The sequence below is a fragment of the Canis aureus genome, chromosome 17 (genome assembly GCF_053574225.1).
Source record: "Canis aureus isolate CA01 chromosome 17, VMU_Caureus_v.1.0, whole genome shotgun sequence".
Taxonomy (NCBI): Eukaryota; Metazoa; Chordata; class Mammalia; order Carnivora; family Canidae; genus Canis; species Canis aureus.
The window spans coordinates 32,030,710-32,050,639 of NC_135627.1; the positions used below are offsets into that span (position 1 = coordinate 32,030,710).

Genomic DNA, 19,930 nt, shown 5'->3' on the forward strand with positions numbered 1-19,930 from the left:
CCGCTTAGGAATACTTAAAATTTTAAGATGATATACAAGATATATGCGAGTATAAAATGCAAATGATGGAACAAAAGAGAACACCTGGTTGTTACTGGCAGGATGGAAGCACCATCCTCATATACTATCAGTTGTTTCAGAGGATCTCTTCATTCCTATTGCCATCACTTCATTCAGGCCCTCTTCACCATAGAGTTTAAATGTATTCCAAAGTGACCCTCCTCGTTATCATCTGTTTTTTTCTAATCCAGTGCTTCCCAAACTTAATATGCATATCCATTATCCAGGGATCTTGTCGAAAATGCAAGTTCTGATTTGGTAGGTCTAGGATGGGGTCTGAAACTCTTCCTTTTGAGCAAGTTCTCAGGTTATACTGATGTAACCACACTTTGAATAACATAGATCTAATCCATTCTGTAAGCCATTTCCCCATTACTCTTCCTACTAAAATACCACTTATCTCATGTCACTGCCTCAGGAACCTCGGTTAACTTAGTGAATCAGGTATACACATTTATACTCAATTATTGGTCCAGAACTTTATTCCAGATCAGTTTGGTCTTTCTCCTAACTGCTACACTCATTCCTATCCAACTCTGCATTGTTTTTGTTTTTGTTTTTTAGATAAAATGTATATACGGTGGCATACAGATTTTAAATGAACAATCCAGGAAGTTTTGATAATTGCATATGCCTGTGTAACCAATACTCTCCACCCAAAAACATAGCACTTTGCCATCACACCAACCTGTCTTACCTAGCTCTATAAATATCCTTCTACCTTTCCTCTGCCTTCCACCTATCCTTTAAAGATACAGCTGAAGCCCTTTTTTCTTCAAAACACACATGAAATTCACACATACCTCCATCTAAATTACTTCTTTTTTAAGGTTAAGCCATCACCATCTCCCATTGATCTCCTCACAAATCTCTCTACCTCCATTCTCACCCCCTCCCCTCCTCTTATCCACAGAGGAGTCAGAGTGATCTTCTAAAATTATAAATCAAATCAGGTCACTCTCCTGCTTAAAATCTTACCATCACACTTCAAAAAAAAAATCCAAATGCCTTTTTGTGATGTCCTGTATTACCAAGCCTAATTTTTATACAGTATTAAAGATGGTTTTCATTTAAGACCAGTTATTAACCTCATATCTTGCCACTTTCCCCATTACTTTCTATGCTCTGGTCATATGAGCCTTTTTCTGACCCTCTAACACAGTTAGATTTTTCTACTTGAGGGACTCTACATTAATTATTCCCTTTACTCTTCCCTACCACCTTTCTCTGACTGGCTACGTTTTGCTATTCAGATCTCAACTTCAAAGTTACTTCCTCATAGGAGCCTTCCATGACTACAAAATCTAAAGTATCCAATCAGTCACTCTCTAATGCAAATCTGACTTTGCATAACATCTATCATTGGTCTGTATCTTACTAATGTGTCATTTATCTCTTCTCGCAGGAACATAAGCTCCATGACTATGGAACTTGTTGACAGTGTTCATTGCTGTAACTCCTGCACTTAGAACAGTGTCTAGCTCATTACAAGTAGATGTTCCACAAATGCTTTTTAAGGGAATATGTCAAAATATGTGATATAATGTATATTTATACTATGCAGATGGAAACTGCACTTGTGCTCAATACAAAATCTCCCATGAAATTTAGAAGAGAATAAGAAACCTATTGCTAGTCCTCAGACAAGGTAAGTCTTTCACAAGAAAGAAAGGGGAGAAAGAATTACAGCTTTAATGTGGGGCAAAAAAAAAAAATACACAGATTAAGTCAAAGTTTAATTCACATAAAGTTTAATCAGTCAAGTTAATGAAAATATCAAAATTTTTGAGTTAGTGTATGGCAGCAGAAATGTAATTTTTGTTGCAAATAATACAGTATTTGGTGTTTCCATTTACTGACAAGCTATGCTGCAGATAGAGCAATTGCATTGAACCTCAATTCATCAGGGTCACGTTCCATAAACTTCTTGCAAACTTCTATGGCATCCTATGGGGAAAAAAATGTGTGTAATTTTTTAGTTTATAAACATGTGTTTTCCTTTCAAATGATAAATAAATGTTTCATATTTCCCTAATTCATACTAATTTTATATTACAGACTTCTTTTTCCAAATGCAAAATAATTTAAAGCACACCAGAAGAGTGAATGGTTGGTAGCCTGATTTGCTTAGTACAAAACTATAAAATATAGTAAGTGTTCTTTCTTAAAATACTTTAAAGAAACTTTTAACTTGAAAAGTACTATTTCATTGAGCCACACAATTTGTTCATAAATTTAAAAATCTCTAAAATCAGGATCAAGATACAAATGATAGTATCTTGGATTCAGCGAAATATGGGATATGATGTGCAACTCTTTCGATACTATTATCTTTTTCAAATTTGATACTTGTTCACACAAAGAGTTCTGAAAATCTCTTCATTTGTTGTAGATCTTTAACACTAACTCAGAATTTTCTTTTTGGATTTTCTCAAGAGGGCAAGAACATGGAAACATCCAAATTCAGAGAAAATGTTATTCAAGTGATCTTTAGAGATACTTTAAAGATAACAAGAACATTAATAACACTTAAAGTAGGCCAATAAGTTTTGTTATTACCTCTAATAAAGTTTCATCACTAGTTTCCCCATGGTTAATTGGAAATGGTTTCCGTCCATCTGTGGAAAATGAACAAACAGTTGAATGTTTAGCTGCTTATATAAGATAATGTCCTTCCAACTTCCAACTTCCATTTTCATCTTCCTACAGTGAAGCAAATGTTAAAAGATACTGAAAGTAATATATTCTAAAGCAAGTATCTTATTATGTTATTCTAATGTTATTAGAATCTTGCTTCCAGGGGATCCCTGGGTAGCTCAGCGTTTCAGCACCGGACTTTGGCCCAGGGCGTGATCCTGGAGTCCCGGGATCGAGTCCCGCATCAGGCTCCCTGCACGGAGTCTGCTTCTCCCTCTGCCTGTGTCTCTGCCTCTCTCTCTCTCTCTCATGAATAAATAAAAATTAAAAAAAAAAAAAAAGAATCTTGCTTCCATGTTTGAAAAGCCTAAATCATCTTCCTAAACAGAATTTATAAGAAATAAACATTGGCTTTATTTTTTTTTAATTTTATTTTTTGGCTTTAATTTCCTTTAAAAAATGCAAAATTTATAAGTCAATTTTTAAAAAGCTACCAACCTAATTTCTACCCTCAGGAAAGGGTAGAAAAATGAAAAATTATTAGAGTAGAAAATGAAAAATTTATTTCAAATCAGATCCTAAGACTGATATGCTTATGCCAATGAAAGGGAGCCAACATAAGATTTATATATTACTGCTACTAATTGTGTACCACCAAGGCAGTAGTATAGACCAACAATCTAAATAACCTAGGGTTATTTCACTGACCACCAAAGTTAATTAAACACAATTATAAACATCTTGAATAAACTACTACTTTATAAATGCTATGAAAAAATGAAAAAGTCTATTATTATATAAATTCATCCTAACTCAAAGTTAACTGAAACTCTATATCCAAATCTAAACCTCATATGTCTTTTAAGTGGCACTTTGAGTTCAATCCATAAAACACAATCCCTTCTATAATTTCATGGCTTCCAAATGTAATAAAAATGTTTGAATCCACAAACATACACAGCGTTAGAGCTGAACTGATAGATACCACTTTGAAAGAAAAATATAAGGGAAGATTAACCAAACAAACCAGAAGGCAAAATGAGACAATTATTAAAACTAAAGAAATAAGAGTTTTTTCAAATGTACATTAGTTATGGCTCAGCTGAGAATAATGTTTCTGTGGTCATAAAAATATAAACAACTACAACAGAACTGGGAGAATAGGAGAAAGGAAATAATCTATTCTGTGACTGGGAGGGTGGGTAAGGAACAAGGGTGATACAAGGAAGCAAAATCTTATCTTCCTTGTGGGAAGTGAAGAAATAATACTGAGGCCACTGCCCCCTCCAGCTGGGAGGGAATAACTGGTACTGGATGAGGCCTTCCACTGCAAACAACTAAAAAACTGGACAAAATAGCTGAAACAGTTGTTCTTAGACATGAGGAAGTAGGTAGCTTGTATGTGAGCCCAACAGTAATAGCAGCTTTCTGCTAGCTCACGAATGGGAAACCCAAGCAGAGCACAACAGTCTTAATGAGGAGACTGAGGAGAAAGAGAGCAAGGTTTGGAAATTTGCACAGTATTAGAATGAAGGTAGCTCCCCACTTTGTAGATCTGTTGCCCTTGGTCTGGGCTGGGCCAGGCCAGGATTAGTGTGCCAGGGGGCTCAGGGAGCATTGTGTCTGGGTCTGAGTTTTAGGGTGAGTGGCTAAGAGCTTCTTTATATACAAGAAGAATGGGTAAACCAAGAAATACATGAAAGGTAATGGAGAACACTAGAATAAACTATACACTACTAGATCAGACTTAGAAGTATTAATGTAAATGAATGCTTTTTAATATATAAACCAATGTAATTGTGGGTACATCTATACTCATATTCACATACATGTATGTGAGTGTATTTTTCTAATACATACAAATATTTCCTACTTTTGTCCTCTGAGAGGACCTAGATAATGATATCTTAGTAACAATGAGCACACCTACCACCCAGACATTGGTTCTAAATATCATTTTCCACTAAAAGGAACCAGGACTCTATGTGGAAGCAACTGAATACATGGCTGGATCACAGAAAATCAAAGATGCGCCTAGAACATCTTATTCTACCTGAACATCTTATTCAAGAAATTGCTTGAAGAAAGAGAGAAACGTATCAAATGGACAAAAGGGACAGCTTGAAGGGGTGCCCTTCAAGGCCAAGTCTGGGAAAATTTAAGCATCAAAATAAATGATGATAATGGACTTTATGTAATCTTTTGAGTAAAATATGAATCCATGAGTCCATTCTGACATGAATGAATGAGGGAAAAAGGAAAGCTTCTAATGTTGGAGGAATTTTTTTAAAAACACCATTTGGGGGCAGCCTGGGTGGCTCAGTGGTTTAGCTCCACTTTCAGCCTAGGGAGTGATCCTGGAGACCCGGGATCGAGTCCCACATCTGGCTCCCTGCATGGAGCCTGCTTCTTCCTCTGCCTGTGTCTCTGCCTCTGCCTCTCTCTCTGTGTGTCTATCACGAATAAATAAATAAAATCTTTAAAAAAAAAAAAACACCATTTGGCACCATCATAGTGATAATCAATTAAAAATCATCAATGGATGCTAAATCTGATAAAGGCTTAATGAGAAACTGTGTATTTACATAGGTTCGAAGTATCCCCTGATAAAATATTTATTCATTAACTATCAATAACCGTAACATATTGATATACTAATAAGTTTAACAAACTTAACTTTATAATGGAGAAATGGAGATAACCACCTAAACCAAATGATAAAGGTCATCATCATCAGCAAGAGGACAAATCAACATCATGAGCCTCCTGAATGACGCACTGAGAACGCAACACCACTTTTGTGGTGTATGTGTCAAATGGATAAATAAGGAGGAAATATCAAACAACCCAAATAATCTCAAATAACTGCCCTGTAGGTTTAAAAATAAATGTCAAAGACACGAGAGGAAAGAAAAGACTGAGGAACCATTCCAGATTAAGGGAGACAAACGTGACATCTAAATACAACATACAACCCTGGACTGGATTCTGAACCTAGAGAGGATACTGTAAAAAATCAGAACAATTTGAACAGAATATGTGAATTCAATTATAATATAGGTTGATATTAATTTCCTGATTTTGTTAGTCATACTACAGTTATATAAGAGAGTATCCACCTGTTTTGAAGAAATACATACAGAAATATATTAATAATAGGGCATCATGTCTGCAACTTATCTTTTAAGTGGTTCAGACATATTAATTGAATCTGGGGAACCTGAATAAAGGGTTTATGGGAACTCTCATACAATTTCTGGAATTTTTATAAAAATTTAAAATTATTTCAAAATAAATTTTTTTTTACTGTTTCAGAGTATTCCTGTTGCTCCAAGTAGACAATAAATTGTTAGTTATCAGTATACCAATCTGATGATTCAATCAATTCTGAATTCACTTCCAAATCCCATTGTTCCAATTTATCCATAAAGAGTAATTCTATCTATTTAAAAATATGTACTTCTCCTCCCCTACATATGCTATTAACAACATGAAGCCTTAAGGAAAAGGAAGGAGTGATAACAAAAAGATGAATAACTCAATTCCTTTCATCAGTTAACCTTACAATTGAGTATGGAATAAATATATTAAAGATAACCACTATCCTTTCTTGAATAACTGTCCTGTAGTAATTAATTTGCACACATCTAGAATCATAGTCTTATTTTTAAAAATAAGGTTACTTCAAAATGATTTTTTTCTTAAAAATCATATGCTGTTCTCTTAATCACTGTTTTCTATTCACTAACTCAGTAGTCTCCTTGCTCAACATTCCTTTAGAATTTATTAGGAACCCACATCAGGGTTACTGCCAATTTCCTTTGGAGTGAATCAGCAACTGCCCATTTTCATTTGTCTTGTACTTATCCCTGTTCTCTACGCTATCTAAAAGATTACTGCTATTCTTTTTTTTTTAGATTACTGCTATTCTTTACAACTCTGAAATTCTTTAAATTCATTTTAAGAATGTAATCCCCAAAAGGCTCTAATTCTCTATCAGCCATGATCATTCTTCTTGCTAAAGAATGCCTAACCAACAAGACCTCGGTAGTTCTTTCTTTCCTAATGTTCAAACCAATTTTAAAATCCTTTTGTACTGATCTTGGAATGCAGAAGAAAAACATTCTTCATATGTAGCGTACCCTTGTAATACATCTTTCCTTCTAATTGTCCTCTCTAGACTCTGAGCTCAGAGAGCTAGCTAACCAGAGTTTTTTAGTCAACTCCTTCCCATTGAGATGATCTGAGATTTCTTTTTTTTTTTCTAAATATCTTTTAGATGTTATTGTTTGTTCTACTGATAAGTCTATCATTCGGAAAGTCATCACCACTGTCATAGTTTCTGGTTATGGATCATATTTATCATTTCTCTGGCCTTTCCTAAGTGTACTTTCTTGAGGTCAATGAAATGTGTCTGGCAAGTCTCCGCACTCTCTTTATTTCCATTTCCACTAGTTATTCTTTATAATTCAAAATTCAGAGTAGAAAGTCAGCTTCCAGCAATCAATCAGATGTAGGAAATCCCCAATCACTATTACATCTTATCTCTAGATACAGACCTTGTAGACTGACTTAGCAAAGCTGGTCTTCCATGCCGCCCTACAGGGGTATCATCTACTCCCATCACAATGTGTTCTTTTCATTTCAGTTTGAATCCAACTCAAATGTCTCTATTATTGTACACAGCCTTCAGGATCTTAGGTTTCTTTTTTTTTTTTTTTCCTTTGGGGGTTTTAGGTTTCTACAAAATTATGCTTTTTCCTTTCCTTGTACCCTTGAATACAGCTCTTTCTTTTTAATCAAGTGTATTACTCTGTTGTTATATTCCACACGTAAAATCTATCTACATTTATGGACCTCATTTATAGTAACAGGAGTTCTTTCAGAACTTTGTGCTTTTAAATAAGCTGAGGAAAATGAAAGTGGCAAGTTAATACAGACAGCAAGTAAGAACAAAGAGAACTAAAAATCATGGTACCTAGAAATTGAAAAAGACTTCTCTTTTTTATTTGGCTTTTAAAAAAATTTTTTAAACTTAATTTCTACTTTTCTTTATTTTTTTTTTAAGAAGGCTCCAGGCCCAGCATGGATCCAGCCCAATGTAGGGCTTGAATATCAATACCTGAGCTGAGACCAAGAATCAGACACTTAACTGACTGAGCCACCCAGTTGCCCCTTATTTGGCTTTTTTTAACCTTGTCCTCATGGAAAACGACAAGGATTCATGATAAGTAGTATAAACCAGCCATTAAAGAACTTTAAGAAGTTTGTTATGTCTGAAAGGATCAATTAAAATTATGATGATGATCTCCAACATTCCCCAAAATAGTCGATCTACAGTTAAACTTCTAAAAAATAAGTACAGGTATAGGCCAAAATGCCAAATAATTAATCATGGCTACTCTGACATATGCCTTAGGGAACTACTGCCAGAAAACACACACTCTTGTAAAGTTAAAAAAAATCAGAGGCAACACAAAGAGATAGTACAAAAACCTAAAAAGTAGTGATACTCATTACTGATTACAAAAGTTAGTCATTATGAATATTACAGCATATTTTAAAAGTTGTTTCAGGATCAAGATAGTTCATCCAGACGTTGATGATTACTAAATAATTTAGTAAGGAATGCTGAACTGATTTATAGGAGTTTCCTATGATTTTTACTTCCCTGCTTTGCGTGAAATACAAAGCTAATATGTACACTTTCTTGAATTATAAGTTGCTTAAAATTCAAAAAACATTTATTTTTTCTAGTAAAAAATCTTAAAGGAAAACTTTCATTATGCCAACTTGATATTATAGGGCAATTAATATTAAACACAATAAATGTCAACAGACCTGTTAATCATAAATAGAGACTTTCCCATTTATCATTTCCCTCCCCAGAGTAAATTTAAATAGCTCTTACCTAATTCATAGAGATGCCCATCTACATGAACTAATGCAATAAAATGAAGATCTACTTTTTCATCTATACTTGGTGCCTGAAATAGGAGGGAAAAATACATATTATGCATGTTAGTAGTCAAATCAATCAAGTACATGTAAACATATATAAATATGAAATGATGTGAGAAAACGTGTAATTCAAGATTTATTCATCTTTGATATGGTGGACAAAGAATGAACATGACCACATTTATGACAATGTCCTCACCCATCAACCAAGAAAACATCGACTTAAAGCACATCTTTCTTAATCTCAACTGATCTAAAAACCTTAAATATTATTCAACCTTGAAAACCCTGTGACTAGCACAACACCTGGTACCAGTAAATACACAATGCATACTTGCTGAATGAAATGAATGCATGAGCTGATTTGTCTAATTTTTGAAATTTGAAATAAGAAAGTTAAAAAAATAGGATAAACAGTTAAAACTCTTTTCAAGCTAAATTTTAATAAGAAAGTGAATTCTTTCCTTAATGATTTGATCTTGATAATCTCATTTTTTGAACAACGTAATATAGTCTTAGAATGAAGTAAGTCTCACTATTCATCAAGATTCAAAGTTTAAAAATGAATAAATGCAGGAAAATAGCCAAAAGAGTACAGGGTGGGGGGGAAGAGATAAAAGTAAATCAAAGTACAATTAACTGTAACCTATGATTTTTCATCTGCTTTTTTAGTGAACTATTTGAAATGAAAATTACACCTAGTTTTTTAGGTTTTTTTAGTTTTCTAAATTCGATTTGCAATAAGCAATATCTGCTACATTTCTTAGAAATGTAAATAAGTTACCCAAAATCATACATGATTAAATGGCACTATGATATGCAGTAAGCTGCACAGTTAACACTAATGTGTGTTAGCTGTATATCAAATCTTAAATGGTTTGAATAAGATACAATCACTTAAATGCATGAACAAATTTTAGAAGCAAATGTTTTAAAGAGGCATAAGTCAAATTACATCACATATTAACATCCTATATAACACAATGGTATCTGAAATGTAAATTTATACTTTTTTCATCTTCAGATAATTTTGTATTTTTAAGTAGTATTTTTAGTTTTAAGAAGTATTTAGATGCAAAAATTGAAAGTGACAGAATAAGCGTTACTATTTTGGTTTTACTGGATGTTTCTAAAAAATTTACAGATAGAGTGACTCATCTAATCTCCCATTATTCTTCAGATAGTACTTCTCTTCAATTATTAATGGGAGAATCTCAACATTAATGTGGCAAACTAGCTCTTCCTGGCTTCAGTTTAGAATGAAAGAATTCTACTGTTGGTAGGAGTCAATATTATCTACTTTTATTGCTACTCCAGTAGTAGACTCCTCTCCAGCACAGCCCCATCTGCAGCAGACCCTAGCAGAACACTAGGTTCTGAAGTAGTCTATTAGCTCTTTGGACAGTTTTGCTGGAGTTAACCTTCATACTGAGAGTAATATATGGCCCCCAGTATTTTTCCCTTTTCTTAGAAAAAATTCTAATTCCTCTTGAACATGATATGTCTTCAAATGTTTAAAGATAGTGGTAATGAGTTCCCTTACTTTCCTGCTCAGAGAATCAAAAAATACTAGTGATCACTCAATTTAATATTCTTGTTTTACTAATGACCAGAAAAGGATCCAATTTTTCAAGGCTAAACCTAGGCAATTCTACAAACTTAAATTCAATTATATAATAAGAAATACTAGAAATGGGGATGCCTGTGTGGCTCAGTGGTTAAGCATCTGCCTTCAGCCCGGGGCGTGATCCTGGAGTCCTGGGATCGAGTCCCACATCAGGCTCCCTGTGTGGAGCCTGCTTCTCCGTCTGCCTACGTCTCTGCCTCTCTCTCTCTCGGTCTTTCATGAATAAATAAATAAAATCTTAAAAAAAAAAAAAGAAATACTAGAAATGATTTTTTATCCAACTAGAAAAGAGGGTTTTTTTTTTTTATTATTCATTTTAAGACAATTCTCCAATAGGTTAACAAGTATGTTAAATTTTGGAGCTACTGCATTTTCAAAAATTATACACTTGTTTTAACACCATCTCTTCTTAAGAATAATACATCTTATAGCTTCTATTCTTCATATTTTGTCAGTAAATAAAACCATGCTAGAGATGAAAGTAGTACAATTGGAGTCAGAGACCTGAATATATACCCAACCCCTGGGTGCACTGGGTTTCTTATCTGTTTTAAAGTTTAAATGAAATACATGTAAATTGTTAAGTGCCATAAAAGAATTATGTAATATTTCAATATTAATACTAACTACATTATCACAAATATAAGAAATCACTAATGCTAGTGACTCATAATTGTGAGTCATTATACCTTTTATCCAAAAGTGCATATGAAAAATATAAAACTAAAGAGGGCATGAAAAGCCTTCAAATTATTATAAAAGGTAAGTTAAGCTCAAAACTTCTAAGCCTTCCACAAAACCTCAGTACCTATTGGGAGCCTTTCCTTTTCCCTTGGGTCAACTTCATCAGTCTGAGGGTCTGAAATTTGCAGTTATCCAACTGCTTAAAAACTGTTCCACTAAGAACAAGAACAATAAAAAAAGGCAAAGTCTTCAATTTCAAAAAAATGACCAAGAAGGTAGAAACCAGAAGCTATAGACTGGATCATGTCGCCTACATTTAGTTTTATATATTATTTTTTACAAAGTTCCCTAATTTATAATACAACACTTATTATTATCTCAATTAAAAATAAAATAACAAATCAATTAGAAATTAAATACTAAATATAAAATTCAAATTGTTGAAAATATAGTTTAATTTATACTTGTTTGGCACTTAATATATACCAGGTACTGGCACTGTGCTAAGTGCCTTAAATGTACTGACCAATTAATCATCATATAAACTCTATGAAATAGATAATATACTCATTTATTCTCAAGAAAACTGTTCAAGAGCTAGTGAGGGAATCTGGTTTCAAACTCAGGCTGGATAGTTCAAGAATCCATGCTATGATATGAAAATAGTTATGAAGCTACAAAACAACAAAATTAATATGGAGAGCAAAGATCAAAATTATGTAAAATCATATAAAACTGGAAACACCAATTTATGATTTATTCATTTATATTTAGAATATTTAAAAGTACAAAGCAATCAGTCATGTTTAGAATCAATTGTGCCCGAGTTAGAATTTACAAAATTAGGGTTTTACTCTGATCATATATAATTCACCTTGTATCTCCTACTATGCCAGTATATGGCACAGTAGGGAAGCAACAAATATTAAATAGATAAATGAATAAAAATGGCACATGCATGTTGTGATCAAATGAAGAAAATAAAATAGACACCAGTTTACTGATTGGTATTCAGTATAAATGAAAGTCTATTTGATGACCATACTGATATTTGGTGGAAACATATTTAAGGAAAAGTGTAAAGACTACTTCACAGTTTGAGTATAGCTCTGAAAGAGTAAATAAGGGGAAGGAAGGAATGTTTGACACCAACTTCTAGTTTTTTAAGCATTAAATGTATGAGGAGTCAGACTTCCTCTGGCTTCAAAAGTTATGATGATTTCCAGAAGCATCAAGTTTCTTATAAATGGATGGCATACACCAAATCTTTCAGATAGCATTTCTAGGTTAGCTCTGCTAAACCAGTCATTGACGTTAACAGTCTAAAACATCAAAAAGAGGGCAGCCCGGGAGTCTCAGCGATTTAGTGCCTCCTTCCGCCCAAGGCGTGATCCTGGACACCCGTGATGGAGTCCCACGTCGGGCTCCCTGCATGGAGCCTGCTTCTCACTCTGCCTGTTGTCTCTGCATCTCTCTCTCTCTCTCTCATGAATAAATAAATTTATAAATCTTAAAAAAAATTTAAAACATCAAAAAGAAAAGAGCTGGAGTTGCCTAACCCTACAGTTTAGTTCAATCATGAAAATTATTAGAATTCCATCATCTGTCTCAACATTTAAGATAATTAGCAAGATTATAAGAACAAATGTACTTTTTAATAGTTTGCTAATATCACCAATCTAAGAAGGAGAAATCATAAAATTTGTGGGAAGCAATTCACAACGAGAAAATCTTCACCTCCTACTTAGAAAAGATCTTTAGAAACTGAATAGGCAGGGAAGATTGGATCAAGATTAAACCAAGTACCTGAGATGCCTCAGGGAATAAAATAGCTTAGATGAAACACCCTACACCATGAAGGATTAGGTTAAGGATAGAGTAAGTAAAGTGACCCCAGAGCATGACAAGAGGCTACAGTCATGTTCAGAAACATGAAAAAAATAAAAAAAGAGATGGCAAAGAACTCAGAAGGTACACAGCACTTGTTGACCTGGGTCAACTAAATGAAATCAGAGAGATGAAGGTTAAGAGAATACATATTCACTTTAACAATGGACAGGAACTTAAACATCATCATGAATGTCGATCCGTACTCATCAAAAGGCAGGCATCCTTATGCTGGCAGGATATGGAGTGGGAAAATGAATGTTCACGGAGGCATTGGTGAAAGTCAAGCTAGACCGCAAAGCATGGAGGTATGCTTGCAATCTAATTGGGGGAGAAAAAGCTAATGGCTGAGTGAACCAAGAGAAAAGCACTTTGAAGACGGAAGAAGTGTAAGGAAAAAAAATGGACTATCCTTGTCACTGGAAGAAGAGATGGAAGATTGACTACACTTACAACAGAATGGAGACCCATAGATGGTAGGCGCAAGAAGGGTCGCCAGCGACGAAGACGGAGAGATGGACTGGTAGCCTTTGCAGGGCCTACATGGTTACGTTTGACCCAGGGCAGGGATGCATGGTGACACAATGATGAGGCCTTCGTTCTGCAGTGGCTAGAATGAGGCTGTGATGAGGATGGCGAAGAGGACTACATAATTAAAAAAGAGAACATTTTACTTAGACCACGTTACTGGGCGATCATTTATTCTTAAAAGCAACGTATGGTCATACCTGTATTTATATGGTCTAGTACTTTAATCAACAATAATCTAGAAAAGGATTGTATATGAATGTTGCTTAAAACTGGATAATATGGAAATACATAACTAAGGTATAGGGTTATATACCATAGCTTCTGTAAGTACACATCTAAAATATTTACCTATCCTCATTTGTGTAGCACAGACTCAGAATTATTGAAAAGCCACTAAAATGGAATTATTACATCAACTTGTTTAAAAAACAGGAACACACACATACACAGAACACAACATGTAACACATACAAAACACAAAGAATAATGTTTAGAAGAAAACAATATGGTAATAGGCACTGGTGAAAAGAATTCTTTAGTTGGAATAAGCTCTAAGGGGGAAAAAAACGTTAAAATATAAAGAATAAAGTAAACCCCTCTGAAGCTGGTGACTTGCATAAACTATCCTCTTACTTAGGCTAACAAGTTAAATGGAAACTATCATAGCCTATTAGCCATCTTCTACTAATCAATAGTATTTGTTAAATTATTTCTTTTGTCCCGGTTACGCTTTTAAGCACTTTACATTATCAATTTATTTCATCTCCCCGTAACCCATGAGATAGGTAACATATTCCCACTTTACAAAGGAGGAATCAGGGGATCCCTAGGTCGCTCAGTGGTTTAGCGCCTGCCTTCAGCCCAGGGCATGATCCTGGAGTCCCGGGATCAAGTCCCACATCAGGCTCCCTGCATGGAGCCTGCTTCTCCCTCTGCCTGTGTCTCTGCCTCTCTCTCTCTCTCTCTCTCTCTCTCTCTATCTCTATCTCTTTCTCTCTGTCTCTCATGAATAAATAAATAAAATCTTTTTTAAAAAAATGAGGAATCAGAACAAACAGAGTTAATTAATATAACCCAGGCCCGTACTAACAAGTGGCAGGGATGAGATTCAAATACAGGAAATCTGGTTCTAGAATCCATTATGTAGGGGATCCCTGGGTGGCGCAGCGGTTTGGCGCCTGCCTTTGGCCCAGGGCGCGATCCTGGAGACCCGGGATCGAATCCCACATCAGGCTCCCCGTGCATGGAGCCTGCTTCTCCCTCTGCCTGTGTCTCTGCCTCTCTCTCTCTCTCTCTGTGACTATCATAAATAAAAAAAAAATTAGAATCCATTATGTAGAATCACCTTGATGTACAACCTCATTTTCCAAGAGAAAGATTTTATCACTAATTTGTTAGGCCAGATTCTAATGATGAGAGCTATAATCCTCTTAAAATTAGGTATTTTGAGAATCATGCTTTCAAATATAATTACACCACAAAGGTTGAATCTGGTCCAAAAGTTTTCCACAACATGCACATGCGTACAAACACTAACTTATTTTTTTTTAATTTATGTATTTATTCATGAGAGACACGGCGGGGGGGGGGGGGGTAGGGGGCAGAGACACAGCAGGTTTCCCTGCAGGGAGCCCAATGCAGGACTTGATCCTGGATCCTGGGATCACACCCTAAGCAGAAGGCAGACGCTCAACCGCTGAGCCACCCAGGTGTCCCCAAAATCTAACTTATTAATGGTAATCCAAATGATTATTTTATGACTGCTACCTCTAATAAATATTATCAGCACATGAAGTAAAAAAATTTATTTTAAGGCAGTATGAAAAATTTATAATTGTTTATAACCACAGTGAGAATCAACATTAAGAGTAGTGATATGAGTCTTTCGGAAGTGATAATGATCACTATCCATGACCTATTCTCTTTAAGAAAATGAAGGGTTTTTCCCTGAATGATTTCTAGGATTCTTTCAACCCTGAAAATTCTGATTGTTCTTAGTGCTTTCAATCTCTGTGAACAATACACCAACCTAAAATAAAGCCTGTGATGAGAGTTTAAAAAAACATGTTTGTGAACACTTCAGTGGCTCTTAATAAGAACTAGTTAATCAGAAATACATAAATAAATCCTCTTGGCTCTATACTAGAATAAACGGTCTGCTCTCACAGACACAGTTTAATCAGAAGTTTGTCATATTCAATCTGATTACAGCTAAATAGGAAAAAGAAATGGAGGAAAGAAAATGGGGAAAAGAAAGATGGGTGAAGAGGGAAAAGAAATGGAGGAAAGAAAGAGAAGGAGAGATGATTAAATGAGCAGTGGAACAAAACAACAATCTCCTAAGAATCTGGGAGGGAGAGATTACTAAACTAGAAGTAAAACTGAAGGGTGTACACTGAAAGGATGTGTAAGGTTTGGAGAGGTGAAGAAATGGGAAAGGGATTCCTGGCAAAGAATTCAGTGTCAGAAAAAGAACAGAAATAGGGACAAGTAAGACATGTTCACAGGACTAGACCACTGGGTCTGGAATTTGATTTTATGCTTTCAATCGAAAAAGTTGACCTGTTACTTTTTCATAGGTGCTGGAAGAAGACTTCAGACTCCTGAGTCAGAGAAAAAAGGCTTGACTTCTAGTACAGCCAGGAGCGTGATCATCTACTGGTTTGCACGCATTCACATGAGGGCAACACAAAAGGCCTAGATGGATGGTCGCACACAAGGTGAGCTGTCTTACAGGACAGGAACAGAGTTTGGGGAGATGTGTTTTATAGCAAGAAGCAAGCAAACATACTCTAACCTATAGGCAGACCTTACCTAATCCCTCACAGTTGCCTACTGTGAGTAAAGCAGTTTCCAACTTCAAGTGTAATGGCCCTCTTCTTTTGAGATTTTTGAAAAACCTTTTAAGAACTTTTAAAAAAAATTCAAATTTATAACGTTACAAAAACAAAAACAGCACAGGAAACACTGAAATCTTTGCCTACGACATCCTATCCACCCCCCATTTGCTTTATCCTCTGCATTTATGCTATGTAATTTTTTTCCTGAACCATTTGAGGGTTTAGGGTAAGTTACATACATCACGGTCCTTTACCCTTAAATACTTCAGTATTTCCTATGACTAAGAATTCTCTTACATAACAGCAGGGTAGTTGTCACCTTCATAAATTTGCATTGTGCCTTTTCTAGTCTGCATTTAATTTGTTAGTTATCTGTTAATTTCCTTTAGAGCATTTTCCCTCATGATCTAATCTAGGAACCAGGTACACTGAATTTACTTGTCATGTATTTTTAGTATCCTTTAATCTAGAACATTTCCAACAGTCTTCATCTTTTATGACATTAACATTTCAGATACAGTCTCCATCCCCCATTTTTAAATAAACAACTTTCAGCATAAAAAATCATGCTCATTATAAATACAGTTTATTTCTTCCCTTCTAACTCATATGCCCTTTCTTTCTTGTTCTTGCATCACTCCCAGGACCTTTAGTACAATAATGAATTTCACTGATTTCTGCTTTTATTTATTTTTTTAAAAGATTTTATTTATTTATTCATGAGAGACACAGAGAGAGAGAGAGAGGGGGGGGGGGGCAGAGACAGGCAGTGGGAGAAGCAGGCTCCATGCAGGGAGCCCGACATGGGACTCGATCCCAGGTCTCCAGGACCATGCCCTGGACCGAAGGCAGGCGCTAAACCACTGAGCCATCCAGGGACCCCTCTGCTTTTATTTTTATTCTTTCTTCTGTTTGACTTGGCTTTAATATGGTCTTCTTTTACTACCTTAAGGTAAAAATTTAGATCACTGACTTGAAGCCTCTTTTCTACTATAAGCATTTAATACTATCAATTTCTCTTGAATCCTTGCTTTTTCTTTTCTACTATAAGCATTCAGTGATATAGATTTTTCTGTAACTCCTGTTTTTTCTCTTCTATAAGCATTTATGATAGAGATTTCTAATTCTTGGTTTAACTGAAACCTGTATATTTTGACTTTTTAAAAATTTTGATTCAGGGGCACCTGGGTGGCTCAGTTGGTTAAGTATCTGACTTTGGCTCGAGTTATGGTCCTGGGGTCGAGCCCCACATCGGGCTCCCTGCTCAACGGGGAACCCACTTCTCCCTCTCCTCCCCTACTCATGTTCTCGTGTGCTCTGCCTCTCTCAAATAAATAAAAAATCTTAAGGTAATTTTATTCAATTTAAAATGTTTTCTAATTTCCTTTGTGACTTCCTCTTTGATCCATGAACTATTTAATTATTTATTTATTTTTTAAAGATTTTATTTATTCATAGAGACAGAGAGACAGAGAGAGAGAGAGAGGCAGAGATGCAGGCAGAGGGAGAAGTAGGCTCCATGCAGGGAGCCCAACATGGGACTCGATCCCGGGTCTCCAGGATCACACCCCGGGGTGCAGGCGGTGCCTAACCACTGCATCACCAGGGCTGCCCTCCATGAACTATTTAAATGTATAGTGTTTCATTTCTAAATAATTAGGAATTTTTCAGATTTTTTTGTTACTGATTTCTAATTTAATTCCATTATGGCCAAAACAAAACAAAAAACAAAACAAAACAAAAAACAAAAAAATAAAACACAAAAAACCTTCTTTGTGTGATTTCAACTTTTAAGAAAACTTTATTTCCTGATCCAGGATATGGCGTATTCTTGTGAACATCCCACGTGTACTTGAAAAGAATGTATCTTAAGCTGTTTTTGGATGGAATGTTCATAAATGTTAATAGGGCCAAGTTGTTTGATATTGTTGTTAAAGTCTTCTTTTAAGGTCTTACTAATCTTCCGGGTCTACTTGCTCTGATTGCTGAGAAGTGTTGAAATATCCAACTGTACTTGTGAATCTGTTTCTTCAGTTTTATCAATGTTTGCCTCCTATATTTAGAGGCTCTATTTTTAGCTACATATACAAACTTTATGTTAGGTCTTTTTGGTGAACTGATCTCTTTAATCTTAGAATGTCCTTCTTTTTCACTGTTAATATTCCTGGTTCTGAAGTCTACTTTATCTAATTTCAATATAATTATTCCAGCTTTGATTGGTGTTTGCATTGTGTATCTTTTCCCATTACTTTAATTTTAATCTTTCCATGTCCTTATATTTAAAGTGACTTTCTTAAAGACACATAATTGTTTTGCTTTTTTACCAATGTTATCATCTTTCTTTCAATTTGTGTGTTTATATTCAGACCACTTATATTTTATTAATTTCATGTAAGTATTGATACGGTTGAATTAAAATCTATTATCTTGCCAGCTCTCTCCTTTTCCATCTGTTCTTTGTTCCTTCTTTGCCTTTTTTTGGATTATTTACACAATTCCATCTTATATATACTATTGTCTTATTGTTTATGTTTTATAGTAATTATCCTTGGATTTAAAATATTTATCTTTAGTCATGGTGTATCCTCAAAAAAAAAATTTCTGAGAGGCCTGTAATTCTTATCTTTGTTCCTCTGTATCTAATGTGCCTTTTTCTTCTGGCTGCCTTCAACATTTTCTACTTATCTCTCACTTTCAGCATTTTGAAACATTATGTATCTCTGTGTATATGTGTGTTTGGTTTGGGGAGGGTAGGGATATTTATCCTACCTAGTGTTCTTTGAGATTCTTGAAGCTGTGGTTTGAAGTCTTTAATTACTCTTTGAAAAACAGCCATTAGATCTTGAAATATTTTTCCTGCCCATGTCCCTATCTCACCCTTATCTTTTTTTTTTTTTTTAAGATTTATTTATTTATTCATGAGAGATACAGACTGAGACAGAGAGGCAGAGACACAGGCAGATGGAGAAGCAGGCTCCCTGCTTCAAGTCTATTGGTTGGTGAACCCATTAAAGGCATTCTTCATTCTAGTACCATATTTTTCATTACTAGTATTTCTATCTGATTCTTTCTTTTTAAGATTTTATTTATTTATTTATTATTTATTCATGAGAGACCGAGAGAGAGAGAGAAGCAGAGACACAGGCAGAGGGAGAAGCAGGCTCCATGCAGGGAGCCCAATGTAGGACCTGATCCCAGGACTCCAGGATCACACCCTGGGCCAAAGGCAGGCACCAAACCACTGAGCCACCCAGGGATTCCTCTATTTGATTCTTTCTTATAGTTTCCAACTCTCTGCTAATATTCCCTATTTGTTAGTACATGTCTACTTTGTTCACATGAGTCTTTAACATAGTAACATATTAATTATAGTTATTTTAAACTACATCTGATAGGTCCAATATCTGGATCATATCTGACTCTGATTCTGTTGACTACTTTGTTTAATAATAGTGTATTGTTATTTTTCTTGTTTCTTCTTTGTCTTGTAATTTTTGGTTAAAAGCTATATATATATCTTATATAAAAGCAGACTGAGATAAATACTACTTATGCCTGAGAATTGGCATGTCTCTTCTGCTAGACCTTAAGTGTATGGAATTGAATCAATCTAGTTAGGAGTTGAGCTGTTCGTGTTTTATTTTGTTAGGCAAAATAACCTCAGCAACCTACCAGCTTAAAATTCATCTAGCATTACCTTGTG

At 35.0% G+C, this 19,930-nt stretch overlaps 1 protein-coding gene across 4 annotated transcripts in view; it reads right to left on the reverse strand.

Moving 5' to 3' along the window:
• Positions 1-1,794: 1,794 nt before the first annotated feature.
• Positions 1,795-19,930, reverse strand: part of UCHL3 (ubiquitin C-terminal hydrolase L3) — a 48,337-nt gene continuing 30,201 nt past the window's right edge. For 3 of the 4 annotated variants that reach the window (XM_077855361.1, XM_077855360.1, XM_077855363.1), the window contains 4 exons: positions 13,310-13,501; positions 8,609-8,684; positions 2,620-2,678; positions 1,795-2,007 (listed from right to left, as the gene is read on the reverse strand). In XM_077855361.1, coding sequence (XP_077711487.1) covers positions 1,924-2,007; positions 2,620-2,678; positions 8,609-8,684; positions 13,310-13,501 — 411 coding nt within the window. In that variant the 3' untranslated portion in view covers positions 1,795-1,923. The remainder of the gene's footprint in view (positions 2,008-2,619; positions 2,679-8,608; positions 8,685-13,309; positions 13,502-19,930) is intronic. The other variant, XM_077855362.1, reaches the window with a different exon arrangement.